Genomic DNA, 18,045 nt, shown 5'->3' on the forward strand with positions numbered 1-18,045 from the left:
GAGTCCGTGCTTCGCGGAGTGCCCCACGACGGATCACTCTCTCCTGTGCTGGGTCACAGACCGCGCACGCACTGCCCACGCGAGCTGCGCTTCTTGAGTCAGTCCACAGTGATGTTGACGGTCTTGCCTCCAAGCAGGCACCGCAAGTTCCCGTGAAATGTCCGTAGATGAACAGTGGGACGGTAGGGAGGCCGTGGTGACCAGTGACCGCGTTCAGACTGCGGTGTAAGTGGGTGCAGGGGCGCCATGCGCATTTCCGTGGCGGCCGGAGGTGTGGGTGGGCGGCGGACATGCTGCCAAATGGGGAAAGGATGCACGGCGGCCACGCGAGGACGGGCGCTCTTCGAAGGATTAGCGATGATCAAGTGCTGGCGCCTAGATGGGATCGGTGGCGCTTGTGCGCATCCCGGGCGCCTGTGGGCATGGGCCGTCAGACAGAAGAAAGGCAGGCTGCGCTTGTCTTGAGCGCGACACGCCTCACCAGACTCTGGCAGACTGCACGTCCCCGCCTCCGCTCCCGTCCTCCGTTCTTGAGGATAATCACAGCGAACAGCAGCGCGACACTGTCTGACTCTGCCTGAGAACCGCGGCCCGATCTAGATCGCTCAGCTATATCAATTGCCAGCTGCGAGCGCGAACATAAAAGTGACTCAGGCTCGTCTTGGACGCAGAGTCCAGATATTCAACGCCGAAATACCCCTGCCCCACACATCGACCTCATGTCAAATAACACTGAGAGCGATAGCAGCCAGGCCTCGGGCTCGAAGTCGAGGCTCCCTGCGAGACCGTAAGTGCCGGTGTCACTCAGATTCATTGGCCCTGACCATATTGCCTCTCTAAACAGTCGCGGAGCCTGCGTGCACTGTAAAGCGCTCAAGGTAGGTAGTGCCGTTATTGCACACAGGTAATCTGCTTAATTCTCCGCAGATCCGCTGTGAAATCATCCCGAACGAGAATATCTGTGTTCGGTGTAAAGCCAATGACTTTGACTGCGTCTCCTACGGCCGCAAGAAGCGTCGCCCAGCCCCGTACGCTGCCGCCCGCCACTGCGCCACACGTCTGCTGTTAACATGTGCATTCTAGCTCCCATGAAGATTTGCAACAGCGCTCGCGCTCACAGGACGTCCACATCCAGGCGCTCCTCCGCAAGCTCGACGAGATGAAGTCGCTCACCAAGGTGCGGTACTGTGTCGCGCAGGCGCAACAGGAGACGGAGGTCCTCCGCTCAGGCACAGGAGGATGCTCGTCGCCGAATATCAGCGGGTGGAAGGCGAGTGCAGACCGTGAGCCACGGGTGAATGGGTGGCGAGCAGAGGGGAATAAGGCTCCCGAGACGACTGTGCCAAGGTCATTGACACCCCCACCATCAGGCGAGTAGCGGCTCCGTGGTTAGGTGGGTCGGTGCTGAAGGTGTATTGTGTAGCGATGAACCCGAAGTGGCCCCCTATACTCCGATGTGGGCTGTTTGGCCCGCAAGAGGTCACAGATCTCTTCAAGTTGTGAGCATACTCTGTTGAGACCTGTTGCGCGACCTAATGAGTGCCCCCCGAACAGATTTTATTCCAGGTTACACGTACGTGGTGCAAGAAGATTGAGATGTGATATCTGTACTTAACCTTTCGCTCAACAGCCATCCTTCACCGTCCTTGATCCCGCCCTCCATACCCCACAATACCTCATCTCCAAATCCACCCTCCTCTTCACTAAAGGTGTGCGCTCTCCCTTTCCATGTACTTCTTTCACACCGCCCGCTTACCTGTGCCCCTTTCCCTTCAGTCCTCTCCCTTACCTCCCGCCATTGGACACATCGTCCGAAACTACATCAGCTCGCCGCAACATTCGCACACGAAGCAGCGACAGAGGCAGTCCGCGAGGGCTACTACACCATCGAGACCTGCCAGGCATTCATGCTCTCAGCAGGCTTCCCCGCGCCCCGGGAACGCTTCTCCGAGCACCGCGCCTGGCTGCTCGTCGGGATCGCCATCCGGTGCGTCCCCCCTTCCTCCCCCCTCACCCACCTAACTTACCCGCGCGCCCCTAGGATCTCGCAAGACCTCAAGCTCAACGAGCCGCCCCCCGCGAATCTGCCGGAGCGCGAGCGGCTGGACCGGATCCGGACGTGGTTCCAGGTGGTGTGCATCGACGCGTCGACGTCCGTGCAGCAGGGCAAGGCGCCCTTCCTGCAGGGCTCGGACTACGTCGCGCGCGCGCTCTCGTCGTGGTACCGCTGCTCGCCGCTCAACTCGCCGTACGACCTCTACCTCTGCGCGTTCACGGACCTCGCCCTCCTCGTCGCGCGTCTTTGGAAGGCGATTGGCGCGGATAGGTTTGACCCGGATTTGGTGCAGGTGCGTGGGTCTCTGAGTGCGGGGATAATTGAGGGCTGACTGGTGGTGTGACAGGGCGTGGATGTGATTGGGACGGTCCTGGAGTATCACCAGAAGATTGTGGAGAAGTACGCGGAGTGGAGAGAGCGCGAGGCGCAGCACTCTAAAGACCCATTGCGTATGTTGTCCCGCATCTCCGCGTCATTTCGTGCGACTGATCGGTTGATACATAGCGGCGGCGCAGCCTCAACATGGAATGCGTTTGAAGCTGTGAGTAGCGTTCATATGTGCGCGACGTGTTGGGATGCTTATACGGCGGTGTAGGATTGCGAACGCGATGAGACTCATTGTCCTCGGCGCTGGCTTCCAGTGGTCTGTGAAACACGGAAAGGAAATAAATCCTGAGATTCTTAGTCTAGTGCGTGTCTTTGAGTATATCAGCTTCTCCTTACTAACCCTTCATACAGTCGATCGAGACTGCATTGACATGTACCGGAGTACACATTGACGAACTATACCCGGCCGGTGTCCTTCGCACCCTGATTGAGGTATGCTATAACGCTATGAAGAATTTATTGGGACGCTCATCTCGCGCCGTATCTCAGCCACATTTCCTCTATGTAACATATGCCGCAGCTTTCCTCGTTAATGTGTGTATCTTGCCTATCCTCCTAGCGCCCAAACGAACTTAACCCAGCTTGCACAGCTCCTTAAGCGGGATTACTCCTCCCTGCTCGAGCCGCACGTTCGGACTACCATCGTCTCGAACGTGCGCACGCTCATCAACATCTATCTCTCCAAGGAGGTTGCGCTCGACCGCGCGCACGCGCCCGCCGTATACGGGCGCTTCCTCTCCGCGCACCTCGACCGCATCGTCGAAGGGCAGAACATCGCGCCCGCGCCGCAACGCGGGCCGGAGGAGGTGGCCTTACCCCCGGACATCTGGGACATCTCCGTCCCGTACGACCTCGGCGTGCCCATGGGCGGCGGGCCACAGCAGGCGGTGCCCTACATGAACGGCGGCGCGGGCGGCGACCTCATGGTCGGCTCGGACTTTGGGTTCGAGCAGTTCGTGACCGGGATCAACGCGATGGGCGACTTCCCCCAGGGATTTGCGGACCCCGCAGCGTTCATGCCCGCGATGTCGGTCAACCCGCTCGACGAGCAGACGTGGTGGAGCGGCTCGGTAGCGTGCCCGCCCCAGTTTGACCAGACGGCCCTCGACTTGGCGACGTTTGCGATGGACGAGGCGTATTTGCAGGCTGGGTGGTGATCGATTCTGTTGTGTGCTGTCGATGTATGTGTCTCAGGAGCTATCTGTATCTGTTGCTTTGTGTAGCATATTCTTGCCCTCGAACCTGCTGTGTTGCTCTATATACTATATACGCCATGATCATTATATGCGACCATCTGCTCAACATCGCTCAAGAATATCAAGTCGAAATGCGAGGACTCCTGAGTACGATGTACTTAGACGTCGCAACAACGAGCGCTCAGACTTCAGGCGCGCGCTCGAGCACCTAAGTCCACGTTAGCAAATCCCGTCTTGCCCAAATGGCGACTCGAAATGCGCGAGCCTCAGGCCCCTCCCGCGACTGGAGCAGCGTAATATGCGTACGTACGACATGTCCGAGGGTTTCGGAGCCGAGCGTCAACAGCGGGCCGCCCCCTGCGTGAGCCCGATCCTGGGCTGAGCAACATGCGTCCACAAGCGCATCGCACCCGGACCGCAGATCTGCCGTCTCGAGGAAAGCCAGATCAATTGAACCTTGACAGGAGAGTCTAAATGCACATGGCACGATGACCAGATTGAAGACCCATCGCCGCGGTCCGCCATGCGCGTGGATCCAAGGCTATATATACATATGGGCACCGGTTGGCAGTGCGCTGTGTCCCTATCGCGCACTCTCCTCTCTCGCACTACCTCCGTCTCGCTCTCACCAGATTCCCTCGTCTACAGGAAAGCCGTGCCAAGTAGCTGCCGGAACCGGATAGGCGGACGTTTGGTGGGTCGTGACGTCCGCGACGAAGCGCTGGATCGTGAACTCGGCGCCCTGTGACGACTCTATGTCCACGACATGACTTGAGGAGCCTTGAGCCTCCGATGTGGTTCCGTGGGTGAGTGCTAGGCTTGGGTTGCTCGGTGTCGGAGTAGACGGATGGGCGGACAGGTCGTCTGCGAGATCTTGCCCTGCCGTGATTTGGTCGAGCAGGGCTTCGAGGAAGCCTGCGTAGACGACGGCAATATGTGTCCTGTCGATAGCTACGTCTCTGCAGTTGAATACCTCGATGAGGGTGCGGACCTCCCGGAAGATGTCCGTACGAATGGTGCCTTGAAGCAACAAGGCGAGACAAGGACGCAGCAGCTTCGGAGAGGTAAGCTTGAGTTGTCGACAATCAATTGAAGTGCTCACATTGATAAGGAACGCTGCTGAGTATGTCACGAAGATATATTGTGGCTGTAAAGGAGTTGTCTCAGACCTCGGCCGCCTTGGAGGACCATAGTACGCACCTCGATGGCATAGCGCAAAACACCGGTGGGGTAGATGTGCTCGGTGTCGTATTCCAGGACATGGCGCGCTGCCTCGACAGCCTGCTTTCTAATGAGTACAACATGTGCACGACCGATGGAATATATCGGCATACGAGATTGAGCAGTTCCATATTCGGATAAAGCATACGCTTTACCGAATGCTGAAACCCGACTCCTAGGACACTCAAACGTAGAGCATATCCGAGCCTAAAGCAATGTAAATCGGAAAATTGCCCCTGGAAGCAGATGCGACATACAGTTTGAGCTTGGGGTCGCGATGCGCAGCGACTACGCAAACGTCCTGAGTGCGATAGAATATGGTGCGTGAAATCAAGCATACCTGCGGGATGTATGTGGTGCTCGGCGATGCGCTGTTGCCACAATTCAACCCTACCGCACACACTGCGGTGGTACGACAAGATGGTATCAATGACTTCGTCATCCTGCAGCCAGAAGAATGAGTCGCACAGAACTCGTCTAGATTCATGCGGGCCAACCTACTTCTTGTGAATTCATGCTCGTCGGTCCCGTAGGGCCCCAGACGTTTGACGTGAATGACATCAGATCCGCATAGGCGCTACAGTAGATGTCGTATGGCGAGTTCAACGGGGAGCACCGGTACCACAGATCGGTCATCTGGGAGGTGAAGTTGTTCCTCTGAACCCAGGTTGGCTGCCCCTTCTGGATGGCATTAGAAGCATCCACAGCGACAATTTGAAACCAGGTTCGGAGACGGTTGAGCTTCTCGCGTTCGAGGATGTCCGCAGGTGGCGGCTCATCCAGCTTGAGGTCCTGGACAATTCTACGGGTGCAATCAGCATCAGAGCGACGAATAAATACTAGTGCGAGCGTACCGAATAGCGATGCCCATTAGCATCCACCCTCGGTGGTCAACCCAGCTCCTGTGAGGTGCGGGGAACAAAGCCAGCAAAGTGAGAGCCTGGCATGTCTCAATTGTCCTGTAGCCTTCCCGGACGGCTTCTTTGACGCATTCGGTTGTGTGCGCTCGGGCAAGCACATGAAGCTTAGGACGGTGTGTCCATAGCCGTGACGTCACATATAGCACTACGGCGTAGCTGAACAATCGTCATGACCTAGGAGACAACGCTCACTAACCAGTCGTAAAGAGCAGGGATGATTTCGATAGGACATATTCTGGGGTATGCAAGGCAGGGTCCAAGATGGCAAAGGACGGCTGTAGACGGGTTTCATCAATACCTGTCGGTGGGCGAAAATTGAGTGCGCCTTACGTATAACTTGTCGAAGTACCTGGCAAGGAGCGCGGTCCGGTATATTCTCAACGAGTGGCAAAATCACTCACAGCTTGAACAACGCCGTTACTTCGACCGGCCCAAAAAGGCCGCATTTGAGTATCGGGGGACAGATGAAAGTGCCCCAATCTGTCCGGTCATCAACTACTCACCAATCGTAGACTTCGACAGGCCTCACTGACCTACGGCTGAGTAGTACGGGAGGAAGAACGATGCAGTTGTTCTTGCAGTTTCCACGCAAGGCACGGAGGACTGATGAGCTCTGCTGGGATCCCGTTTATCACGCCCGTTTGCTGCCCCAGAAGGCAAATGCTCGTCAGGATAGACTGCATCGAGCGTCAGAATTCAGTCAGCACCGGCCGGGCGGCCGCCGGCGGCCAGGCTTATTAACATGCATAGAGATGCTCACCATCCATTGGCACGCCGCTGGACCTTGCCATCAGGGCCGCAGATTCATCCCTCGCTTTAGCCACTAACTTGCGTATTTCGGTGAGTCGCTTCAGACCATCCAGTTGGCCCAGTAACGACTGAATATGAGCGTCTTGCGCCTCCGAGCGCTTCATGAGCTGTTCATGAGACCTACGACTCAATCGTCAGCCTGCGTCAGCCGAAGCACTTTGAAGGGTCGAAGTGCTGACATTGCGGGTCGGCGTTTCTTACGTCCATGGGTCATGCAGTCTGCCCCTGTCGACTTGCACTTCACGCATATGCCCTCGTCGATGATCCACTCGCAGCGGATCTGGCAGGAATATGAGTCAGCGTGTAGCGTTTGTGCAGTGTGTCAGACCCACTTTGAGTGTCTTACAATTGGCGCAAGCTCCGGTCCTGTAGTTCATGTAACATCGATACGACATCCGGGGAAGAATGAGTGGAACAGGAGACTCACGACTTGTCTGCGACGAATCTCCGCGAGGAGTAGGTATCGCTGCTCGATCCATCGCTTTCTGTGTCAGACATACTAGATTGAAGTCGCGAGTAGGTAGCGAATGCCCGCTCGATTCAATGTGCGTGGGTAGTAAAGTATTGAAGATCACGGTCGCGTTTAGGCTCTCGACGAACCACAGGCCTATATATACACTAGGCCATTCACCCTCTCCACCCCATCAGCGCTCTCAGCAAAAAATCGAGCTTCGGATGTGCGCCGTCACGGTCATGTATACGCGTACTGGGAGTGGGCGCCGCCGCCGTGACGCGTAGACCGTAGGCTTGGCCTTGACCCACTCGCGGTCCGGGCTGCAAGGAAGACACCGAAACACCGGAGATCATATCGTCGATACGGCTTGCGATCAATGATCATCGTCCTCGCGCGGCGCCCGCAACAGAGTTCTGACTCGTCCTCCACCGAACGCTAGCTTGACCGCCGGTACCGGGTACGGTTGCTTCGGTCGACGAAGAATGCATTGCAATTGGACGTACAAGCGACTCAAAGCCTGCCTCAGCTCCATTCCCAGTCCGAGTTGGCCATCTCAGGAGGAGGAACTCATCACGATGTCTGTACTCCTGAACCTGGGGCGCTAGACACAGACTCTGGGCGCGCCCAAGAACCGAATGCACCGCTCCTCTGATTGCTAGATCTACCGCAGCGTTTGCGTCAGTCAAAGGGATGATGGATCAGCTGCCACGCGGGAATTTGCACTGACTGAGTCGAACCTGACGAACAGCGTCAGTCACTGTAGAATATGAAGGGCTCTGAATGCCTCTGAAAAAGCAGTGGCCATGAGGGAGGCCGCGAGGGGCGCAAGTTGGAGGCTCATCTGGGTCTAGCCTGGTTTTATTTGCACAGCTAGATCAAGACATGGTCTGCAAGGCGACATTCATCTGGCCACATATGCGTTCAGAAGGTCAACCCGACAGGGTCCACGACGACTATTATGTAGGTTTGATTCTGACCTTCGGTTCTTTACTTCTGAATCACCCGGAAGGCGCCAGAAAGACGGGCTAGAGGCCTGTCCGTAATTCCACAAAGGTCGGGAGCCGCATCTCGCGCGGTCGGGGCCACAGCTGTGGTGCCTAGCAGGTCGGAACCTTTCGATATGTTTTGTGCGTTCGGGAGACTAGACGTTGGCCCAGTTTTCATACCCTGGCAGTGTCGAGCCACCCGCGATGGGTCGCACGCACCAATGTCCGAGTCACAGTGTCCCAGTGGTCCGCGCCTGGTCCGCGCTGTCGTCGTCATACGGCGCTCGGTCAGCCCTGTCCTCTTGATATCCGGCGAGAGACAAAGTGTCCGTATGGGGATGTGCAAGGCTGGTGCTGACGGCGCCGAAGACTCGGTCATCGGTCGGTACCAGCCATCGCCACATATGTAGCCGGTGGTCTTGCTGAGCGCTGAACATCCTCGGTGGGACGAAGCATAAACGCTGGTGTGCTCATAACGGTGGGGAGCGGTGGGGATGGTGACTTGGGAGTCTTGGTGACGCAGATAAGCCTTAGGGCGAATGTATCTGAGGATATGCGATATCAGCGTGTAGTGTTAGGTTCATTGCTTCCACCATAGAAAACATAATGACAAAAACATAGAACATGCTACCGAGAACCTAACAGTATGCGTGGTCTGCGGAGCATACATCGAACCATCGAGACACGCTGACTCGATCGAGCTCATGCACGCTGCAGGCTGTCCGTCGGGAGTCCGAAACCCCAGGCACGGGGCGACTGACACAATGGACCTGGTATTTGGGAACAATATCAGAAGGTGATGAGCTCATCCATCCCAAATCAACTTGCCATGTATGGTTCAAAGTAGCGAGCGTGGCGATGTTTTGCAAGAGACCACGGATTCTAGTCGAGATGATAACTTGCTTGGACAGCGAGGGCTGCGTATCTTCTCGGTATGTTTCCCTTGAAGCATGAAAGGCGCGACTCATGCAAACTTAGGGGAAGCCAGGTGTGTAACCAGGAGGACGGTGACCGTTAAGTTAGCGTCGTGTTTAAGTCCGACGACGGGCACTCGCCCGTGCCGGGTATCCGGCGCCTATTCCACGCAGTCTGAATCGGCTTAGCGCCCACTGTCAGCCCGCCACCACCGCACCGTGTGACACTAGTACTGCAGCTGTGTAGTATTAGTACACGTACTACAGGCTCTTGTGGATGATGTTACTGCGTTGGTGGGTTCGTCAACAGGTAATGTGTTCAGTTCAACGAGGACATCTTGGACCTCACTGAATCCAGGCTGAAATCACTTATATCACGATATGATCTGTCTTTACCCACTGAAAGAGCATTGAATTTAATCGCGACGTACCCCACTCAGCCTCACTGTGTGTGGGCCGCTGGCACTGTTAACATTGTCATACTCGCTTGGTGAGCCCAGTATCGCTATCGATGTTACATATTCCAGTCATCCTCACTTTCAAATGACTTTAGACCCCTCCATGCCAGTGCGTTTACCAGTGTCTCTACTATAATTGCCAGCGCGGGTCTGTGCAGCGCCCACAGCCATGTGTCCGCTTCGACCCGCGAGCAATGTGCACACCGGAATCCGAATGCAGGTTGTCGCTCCTCGGATCAATACAAGGCCCAGGTGTCGCTGCTCCGTAAGTACTTAACTGAGAATCGTCGCGCGTTGCCGAACCGCTTCATTCCGAAGGTGAATCGTATTCACTACTGTGGTAAGCCAATTACTTATCGCTGAGAGTATTCAGACATGTTCGGTGCCGATGGGACTTCGGCACGGTGAAGAAGACGCGCTGCCCGGTGCCCTGCAACATGGTACGCTTCATTATGACACGGCTTGCTCATGAATAGAAGGCAAGAAGATGTATGAATAATGCTCGAAGCTGGCCTCCGTAAACGTTCCCATCGCCAGTTGATCGCCAGACTTTCCCTTTGGCTCATGGCAAGCCTCAAGGCGTACCACTGCCAGCACGCGATCGAAGAAGGTGGCGGCGCACGATGGGAGACGATGGAAGACACGACGGCAATGTTACCGAGGGCCAGGAAGTCAATCGGTGGATCAAGCGGATCGCGGTGCAAGGCACCCAGACCCCCTTTCTCCCACCCACTCGTGCACGACACCCGGAACTCGCGTACGAAGGCGCATGTGAGAAGGCAGAGTCCCGGAACTCAGCGAAGCCCAAGTACAGTCAGTATGAAGTAGTTCACGAGAATGACATTCGCTCACGATGTGTAGTACGGGCAAGCCATGCCGGTATGTCGCTCCGCGCGCCAGGCTTCATCCGTGATATGCGCTATGTGCTACAATTACATCCATGTCCGTCAACCAAAGCAAATCAGATATTATACATCATATGCACATGTGTCCGAAGGCGTGAGGGGTCCCTATCGATCAGCCTGACAATACAGTTCGTTCATACAGTGTGTTCGCTCCTGCGGGATGGTCCCAAGCTGCAGCGCCAAGTTGCTGCAGGTCTTCGCACCACGACCCTGCCTGCCACGATGGCTCGTGGAACGAGGTCAGCGGCTGGGGTTCAGACATCTGCCATCCCGCTTGAGCAGTCTTGACGTTCGTCACGAAGTTCTGGAAGGCAAATGCGTCTCCTCCTTGCGAGGCCTCGACAAATTGTGCTGGGTCCGCATCGAAGACTGTCTGATACCCCATCGGACCTACATCGTAGCCCTGGGGGCTGTCCGAACGAGGTCCTTGTGGCCACGAGAAGTCTAGAGGCGCATGAACCGAAGCATCAGGGCCTGCATTCTGTGCTTCAAGATACTTGCTCAGAAGCGACGAGAGGAAGCGCGAGTAAATGTAGGGGGCATGCTGTTTGTCCAGAGCGACATCGGCCGACGCCCATACTCGGATGAGTGAGTGCACGTCTGTCAAGATGCTGTCGCGGAGCGCGCGGTCCACGAGAGTGGCGAAGCGCGGGTCCAGCAGCTGTGAAAATCTACGTCAGACTGCGGGTCCGGCGGAGCTTGCGCATGTAATTACGTGCCTTCAATAGAAATGCGGCCGTGTACGTCACGTACAGAAATTGAGGCTAAAACAGGGTGATTTCAATGCAGCTCTAGGATCGCAGTTCGGCATGCCCACCTCGATGGCGTAGCGCAGGTGCCCGTTGGGATACAGCTGGTCGATGTGTATGCGTAGCGTGGTTTTCGCTATCTGGACCGACTGGAGCAGCGTAAGGATGTGGAAAACACGTCAGATGGTTAGACATACAGAGTCAAAGATATCTGGAGCAAGAGCGACCCCTTTCTTCAGGCACCAGTGAACACCGGCACCTAGGACTACGAGTCTCTGAAGACACGTATTCCTGTGAGACCAATAGTAAGTAACGGGCAACATGAGAACGCTTCGGCTTACAGAGTCAACCTGGTGTCTCGCTCAGCTTTCACTTAGAACAATGAGCCCATGTCCAGCGCAGAGAGATGCCCTCTCACCTCGCCAGTCTGCGGGATTGTGCTGCTCCGTGAGACGCTGCTGCCAGTGATTGTACCGCTGCGTGATCTTGTAGTCATACTCCCGCACGAGGGCAAGGACGTCAGGCTCCTCACCGCAGTCGTATGAGTCGAATAGAGCGGACATGCGAACAGATAAAGACGTACCTCCCACAAGTCGGGATTCGACCTGTCTGGCTGGACAGCTTCCAGAAGCTGTATAGCGAGCCGCATTGAATCCAAGTAGGCCACGATATAGATGTCATACGACAGATTCAGAGTGGAGCACCTATACCAGAGATCAAATATTTGGTTGGTGAAGTCGCTCCGTGACCTCGCCGGCGTCCTCCCACGTTGAATGCAGTGCGACGTGTCCACTACCATGATGAAGAACCAGGTCCTGATGCGGTTAAGCCTCTCGCGCTCAGGAACTTCCGGTGGCGGCGGGTAATCCAGCTGTAGATGTTGCGCCATTCTTCCGCGACGTAAGTATAGGGTTTGGCGAGGCTACAGGCGTCATCAATTTCTCACCGAATGGAAGCCCCGATAAGTAGCCAGCTTCGATTCTCAAACCACCGCTGGAATGGTGCTGGGTAGACGGTCAGGAGAATGTAAGCCTGACAGGTCTCAATAGCATGGCAGCTATCAATGAGAGCCTGTGTCACGGCCTCACAGGCATATGCCATCGCAAGCTGATGGAGCTTTGGTCGAGGCTGCCAGTGGCGTGTGGCAATCGCGAGTACTGTGGATATCATGAACAGCCGTTCGATAATCAGCATTGCATCGACTTACTCATGGTGAACAACAAGGGTGATTTAGACATCAGGTATTGCGGCGTGTGTATCTCAGGATCAAGAATCGCGAAGGATGCCTATGACAGACATTAGGGACTGATCAGGGTCAATCGCGAGACATGTATGTTTCTTACATGTACTCTGTCGAAGTATCTGGCGCGCAAAAATCAGTTGTACATATGAAAGGGCATCATAGCATGGTAGTACTCACAGATCGAACAGCGCAGTGATCTCAAGAGGGCCAAATAGCCCGCTTTGGAGAATGGCAGGTTGGTTGCTGCTGCTTGCATAGTTTGCTACGTTGTCGGCCAATAACAAATGTCAGTAGCTGCTCTACCGTCTGCTAGGGCGTCTACTTTGCACGCCGCACAAGACTTACCAAATCTATCCGCGTAATTTGCTTGTCCCAGTAGCCCGGGGTTCGAAGGCGCTCCGGGGTATGCGGTTGGCCGACCCCTCGATACGTTTGCTGATCGTCGTGCATAAGGGCGCGCACATCAATCAAATTGAGCCAACACTGTGATTCGTCTTCCCAACTCACCATACGTTTCGTGCGAGCGTCTACTCATAGAGTCGGCCTCCGCTTGTGCCTGAGCAAGACAATGGAGCACTTTGGAACGCGCTTTTGTTTCGTCAAGCCGCCGCAGAAGCGATTGGATTTGCAAGTCCTGAGACTGTGAACGTTGCTGGAGTTCTTCCTGTGTCCTGCATGGAAAAAGTCGGAAATGTGGAGAATGGGCATAATGAAGGGGAACAACGGGGTAACGTACGGTGCCGCTCTTCGTTTCTTGCGACCTCGCGAAACACATTCGGTGCCACTGGCCCTGCATCTTACACACGTATCCTCTTCCGGTATGAACTCGCAACGAATCTAAGTATATCAACTCAGAAGACTGCCTGACGTGAGGTTAAGAAGTGACATGACTTACCTTGAGTGCTTTGCACTGCACACAAGCTCCTGACCTGTTAACGGCGCGAGTGATCAGCTTTCATCAGGATACGGCAGTGAATGCTTACGGTCTCTGAGGAGGAGGAACCGATGAGCTAGACGAAGATTTTTCCCGTTCCGCTGAACCTTGACGAGGAGAGCTTTTCTGCTCCTGTGGCCGAGACATAACTTTGTATCCGCTGAATCAGCCTATTGGCCGGAACCGAGGCGTGGAAGTCGGAGGACGGTTTCAATGGATGAAAAGGACTGGACACGAGTGGCATATATATCCACTGAATCAGGGGCAACTCTGTAGATACTGGTCAAATCATGACATGCGGACTCGGTGCATCAACTCCGTGAAAACCTACCGTCACGGTGTTCTCTGTTGGATCAGCACGGCTGCCGTGTTCGCTGGAGCGCGGCTACCTCTTCGTCCGGCGAGCACAGTTCACACCGTATCAGGAAGATCTAGCACGAGGGAAACGAGATCTGGATGTCGAATAGTGTCAGACAAGCTACGTTATGTTCAGCTCTGAGCGTTACACGTAAGTCACCGTGTAGCTGGGACCGTATCCGCGAACAGCAGCCGCGATTAGCGTCGTCGGAAAAGCGTCGAGCACCGTCCAGAAGCCTCGTGAGCCGTGAGCCACTAGATCTGGGGCTAATTCAGACGGCACGCACGGCTCCGGAGACCCAGACAACACAATGCACTGTACTGCAAATTCAAGCTGCTGTGGTAACGACTCCCACACCGTACGTACTATGATGCGTGGCTCGGGAACTCGGAGTAACCTCTCAAACTCCATTTTGGTGCGTTCTAGCCATGCTCACCGGAGCGAGCTGAGCCAACAGACCAGGCAGGTGTGCGCAGTGATGGGCTTGGGATTCTCGAATACAATTGTGGGCGCCTCTGTGCGTTGCGCAGCAGATCCCCTCCCGATCAACCTCCAGGCTATGCGGCGTGTCTTGACGGGTCGCGAATGGTAGTAACATCAGTCTCCGAGTCACGCATCGACCTAGCATCGACCTACTAGTAAGTAGGTGGGGACGAAGCGACTAGACGACTTATAATAGGCATACCGCGGACGCGCTTGCTTGAACATTCGCTCCGCGGACTCTGCAGTGGCTGTGGGCGTACAGCACCGTCGAGCCGGGGCAGCTTCCAGGACACGCGAGAGAATGACCCGCGTCCTCTTCACTATGTCGGGAGTTCCTCGCCGTCTCTGCAGGGCGGAGAAGATCGACGACTGTAGTCGATGTTCTGGCGGCGCTGCTACTAGATCAGGGATCTGAAACACGCTGTGCGTCATCCAGCGTCGTCCTCGCAGCTGAACAAGGTTATGACATGTCATCAGCTTGCAATTCAGACAACGCACCACAATCTCTACTGACGCGGCGGAGTTGATGGCGCAACGCCGCCCAGCGAACATGACATCCAGGGACAAGGACTGTTTGCGTGGAAGCTTATCGGGCAGCTGTTGATCCGAGCTCCGTGTTCGAAGGGACGACGGGTCTCCGATGGCGAGAACGCCTGAAGCGCAGTCACCAGCGTAGTTCGGTGGAAGTAAACGCCGGGCCACTGACCTAATGCTCAGGAATCGTCGCAGAGAGTACCCTATGCTGCGGGGACTTGACAAAGTCGGATGAGTTGCACTCCGGGACATCGAAATTCGCGTATACAGTCGACGGAATACGAGAGTGAGACTGAAGCGGTGCGCTGATTGCTATGCAATCTCATTGAAGTTAGGTCATGATTCGTTGCAGAGAACTGTCCTCACATCACTTCCTGTCTGCGCCGCTCGGCTGCTCGACCACATGGCGCATGACTTGTGTGGGGGTCCCATACAGGCGGAGTATCTCCGTTGGAGGTTGAGTAGAGGGCGCCGTAAATCATTGCTCTCTTGTCTGAGTGGATGGGAGATGTAGTCTTGGTAGTGTATTGCCGGGGGACCGTACGATCACTACACAAGAGCCGTTAGTGAGAACACAAGGCGATACTCGCAGGAAGCTTACTGCACGCGCTGAGAATAATGAAGATGTGCTTCAAGCACTGGAGTACATCCGTGACGTCAAATACCAGTGCGACTCAGCACTACGCATGGAGAACGCTACCTGGGATCTACTCAAGTCACCGAGACATATCAGTAGTAAAGGCGACCACACGAAGTCCGTTGAAACCCTAGACTCCGCCGAAGAGCGTCCATGTTGGCAAGCGAGGTCCGAAGTCGCCGCTTATCGAGCAGACCCACTGGCAGACCTGGCGAGACGCGCCCACAGGCATCGTTCGACCGTGTCGATCATCAGCTGGGTAGCCGAAGACGGCGCTGTGAGTGCAGGAAACCGTCCACATAGTATATGGCTGGATGACAAGTGGTCTTCCCGACTGTTGCCCCATTGTGGAAAGCTGCGTGGTCGCGTAAGCTTTTTTAGATTTGTCTCATCAAAGCCAACGGTGATGAGAGGTCGAGACGCGGGGATAGAACCCCTCGGACGAATCGCAAACGATGGACGTACTGATTTCACTGGAGCCCAGGTTTGGAGGGGACCTGAGCTCGGGCGTCGCCCCATTGGCTATTCTTCTATGCACTTGGTGTCACGAAAACCGTAGCCCTCACAATCATCTTGAGGAGATGCTATCATTGGCCGGTAATTTCCAACTGAAGACGATGCACTCACCCTGATCGCTACACGTGCCGCTGTACTCCAATTCGCCGCATGCAAAATTGTCTGCGAGAGAGGCCAGACCACGCTTATCAGATTGGTCTCTACCGAGAAGCACATTTACCTTCGACACATGCTGGGTCGGCATACATGGTATCAGCCCCGAGTCGGCATGCGGCGTGAACCGACAAGGCCCGACAACACTCGTTGTCAAACATGGCTTTCACACGGCGTCTGAGCGCGACAACCTCGGGCGAAGAAGTGGGAGACTGGGGGGCTGTAGAGCCTCTTTTTGTAGCTGCCGAAATTGCCCACGTACGGCACGACTCCATGATTGCCACTGCAACTTGACAACTGCTTGTTCTGCATCTAGCGCAACGTGCGTGTATGAACATGCCCAATGGCCGTCTGCCAGTGGATCCCGCCCACTGGTCATGACGCTACTCATGTCATATCCAACTCGGAGACGCGACACCACAGCGTCGTTCGACTACCCTTTCCCTGATACGTGATCATGGGGCGTCCAGACGTCAGGGCTTCCGCAGCCTGAGGTGAGGCCACAATGAGCAGAACCCACGTTGTGAATGAGGCGCAAGGGCGCGATAGCCGTTGAGATAAGATACCATGAGACTGGTGCTCACCATAGACGTTGAAGCCAAAATGCACGGTAGACACATTCAACGTTCGTGCCTAACCTAACGCGAAAATCTTGCGGCCGCCTCGGTGTATGGCTCCTGAGTAAACCCAAGCATTCTGCACGTAGTGACCTGGTGACCACAATGTACCTGAGGCCCTGTATCTCAACTTCGCGTTGGCCCATAAATGGCCTAAGTCGCTGTGACGTCCAGGATGAGTACAATGTCAGGTTCGAGTAGAGATTTGATCAAGAGACATACCTCAAGATTGACTCCCGGTGAAGTGTGGTGCATCTAGCCGCAAATCAGCACATTGTCTGTTGAGGCCCGAAGCGTCGCAGAGCTCTTCAGGCTTACTTCGGGCTCGTCTCGGAACCGCTGCACACCTCGAGTTCAGTCTTGTTTCAACCAGCAACCGCCTCGTTGGCTCCGAGCCACTACGCTCGTTTCCGGGGTCTTGCGTTCACCGGTTCACCGTCCGAGAACCACGGCCCGCCGGCGGGGATATCTTAGCGAACATCCAGAGAATGAACGAAGTGTTGAATATGAGACTCCGTGGATCGCGGAATCACCTCGTAGGTGCGATGGCGACGTACGCACTTGCGCCAAGCGTGTGTATGACACTCTGCTTCACTTTGCTGACATGATGGAACAGCTTGAGCAGCTCCAAGTCGCCGTGGTGATATCGCAGTGCCGAATAAGGAGCCATCGGGCACCTGGCGTGCAGCAGACAGTGACACAGACTAGTAGCTTGTCGCATCGGGCTCATCACACAGCGAGCTCGCTGGCGAAAGAAAGAGAGGCTTCGCAGCAGCACTGAGCAGTGAGCATCGTCGGGCGGCCCCGACTTGCCACTGAGCCACGCGTGACGCGAAAGCTCCTGACGCGGTCACGAGACTCGCGTGTCTACGCGATGTGCTGGCTGTTTCAACTACTCTGACTCACTACGCGTGCCGAAAACCTTCATAATCGACGACATCATCTCAGCTGCTGCACCCTTGTAGCGATCTTGTAACCGTGCGCTCGAGCACTCATTGTGGTGCCAGCCAGCATGTACCTCCTACATAGAGCTCGAACTTCCTCACTGGCAGTACGCATACTCGCCGCGAATCGGTATGTTGCCGCTTGTGTCCTGACCTCTCACTCCTCCAACCGCTCACAGATGTTGGTTTATGTCTTGTATAAGATGCCTTCTGCATATGCAGCTCTGCACTGCGCCACCTGAGGCAATTGACTCAGTAGTGACGGAAGGTAACGGCCGGCGCAAGTTTCTTTCCGCCGAGTTCCTGCCAACCAGCTACATTATTTCCTGCGGAGCGCACCGAAAACTACTGTAGGTTGGGAAGTGTACGTGGCATCCTGATATGGATTGGGCCGTCAAACAGTATTGACTTATTGACGGCAGGATTCATCGTACGTACTCTATCGACCACTCGGGTGTCTACGCACGTTAGCAAACATCGTGGCATAAAATGGCCCTGGGTTGATTCCAAGGGCGATATGATTATGAGCGGGGATGGTGCAGCTGAACCATGTACGTGTTCGTTAATTGC

General features: G+C 55.4%; 3 protein-coding genes across 3 annotated transcripts; 1 reads left to right on the plus strand and 2 right to left on the minus strand.

Moving 5' to 3' along the window:
* The first annotated feature begins 460 nt into the window (after nucleotides 1–460).
* On the plus strand, nucleotides 461–3,738 carry C8Q71DRAFT_69429 (uncharacterized protein). The gene is made up of 15 exons (XM_047919897.1): nucleotides 461–787; nucleotides 845–878; nucleotides 928–1,028; nucleotides 1,084–1,370; nucleotides 1,424–1,499; nucleotides 1,555–1,573; nucleotides 1,631–1,709; nucleotides 1,777–1,987; nucleotides 2,042–2,348; nucleotides 2,403–2,505; nucleotides 2,561–2,597; nucleotides 2,652–2,745; nucleotides 2,795–2,875; nucleotides 2,933–2,977; nucleotides 3,034–3,738. The coding sequence occupies exons 1-15, from the start codon at nucleotides 720–722 to the stop codon at nucleotides 3,598–3,600; spliced, it is 2,109 nt and encodes a 702-aa protein (XP_047778451.1). The 5' UTR covers nucleotides 461–719; the 3' UTR covers nucleotides 3,601–3,738.
* A 330-nt stretch (nucleotides 3,739–4,068) lies between these two features.
* C8Q71DRAFT_69459 (uncharacterized protein) lies at nucleotides 4,069–7,252 on the minus strand. The gene is made up of 16 exons (XM_047919900.1): nucleotides 7,018–7,252; nucleotides 6,923–6,956; nucleotides 6,770–6,870; nucleotides 6,541–6,710; nucleotides 6,314–6,457; nucleotides 6,182–6,260; nucleotides 6,111–6,129; nucleotides 5,977–6,055; nucleotides 5,715–5,925; nucleotides 5,362–5,662; nucleotides 5,201–5,303; nucleotides 5,118–5,148; nucleotides 4,974–5,067; nucleotides 4,840–4,920; nucleotides 4,742–4,786; nucleotides 4,069–4,693 (listed from the first exon to the last, which is right to left on the minus strand). Exons 1-16 carry the CDS (start codon nucleotides 7,086–7,088, stop codon nucleotides 4,265–4,267), a joined length of 1,992 nt encoding a protein of 663 aa, XP_047778452.1. The 5' UTR covers nucleotides 7,089–7,252; the 3' UTR covers nucleotides 4,069–4,264.
* A 2,865-nt stretch (nucleotides 7,253–10,117) lies between these two features.
* On the minus strand, nucleotides 10,118–13,508 carry C8Q71DRAFT_69524 (uncharacterized protein). Its single transcript, XM_047919908.1, has 17 exons — nucleotides 13,283–13,508; nucleotides 13,195–13,228; nucleotides 13,036–13,136; nucleotides 12,807–12,970; nucleotides 12,645–12,734; nucleotides 12,477–12,561; nucleotides 12,400–12,418; nucleotides 12,264–12,342; nucleotides 12,003–12,213; nucleotides 11,640–11,946; nucleotides 11,475–11,583; nucleotides 11,398–11,428; nucleotides 11,254–11,347; nucleotides 11,125–11,205; nucleotides 11,027–11,071; nucleotides 10,255–10,968; nucleotides 10,118–10,195 (listed from the first exon to the last, which is right to left on the minus strand). Exons 1-16 carry the CDS (start codon nucleotides 13,378–13,380, stop codon nucleotides 10,420–10,422), a joined length of 2,097 nt encoding a protein of 698 aa, XP_047778453.1. The 5' UTR covers nucleotides 13,381–13,508; the 3' UTR covers nucleotides 10,118–10,195; nucleotides 10,255–10,419.
* Nucleotides 13,509–18,045: the final 4,537 nt, after the last annotated feature.

Source organism: Rhodofomes roseus (genome assembly GCF_022264815.1).
Source record: "Rhodofomes roseus strain CIRM-BRFM 1785 chromosome Unknown C8Q71scaffold_11, whole genome shotgun sequence".
Classification (NCBI taxonomy): domain Eukaryota; kingdom Fungi; phylum Basidiomycota; class Agaricomycetes; order Polyporales; family Fomitopsidaceae; genus Rhodofomes; species Rhodofomes roseus.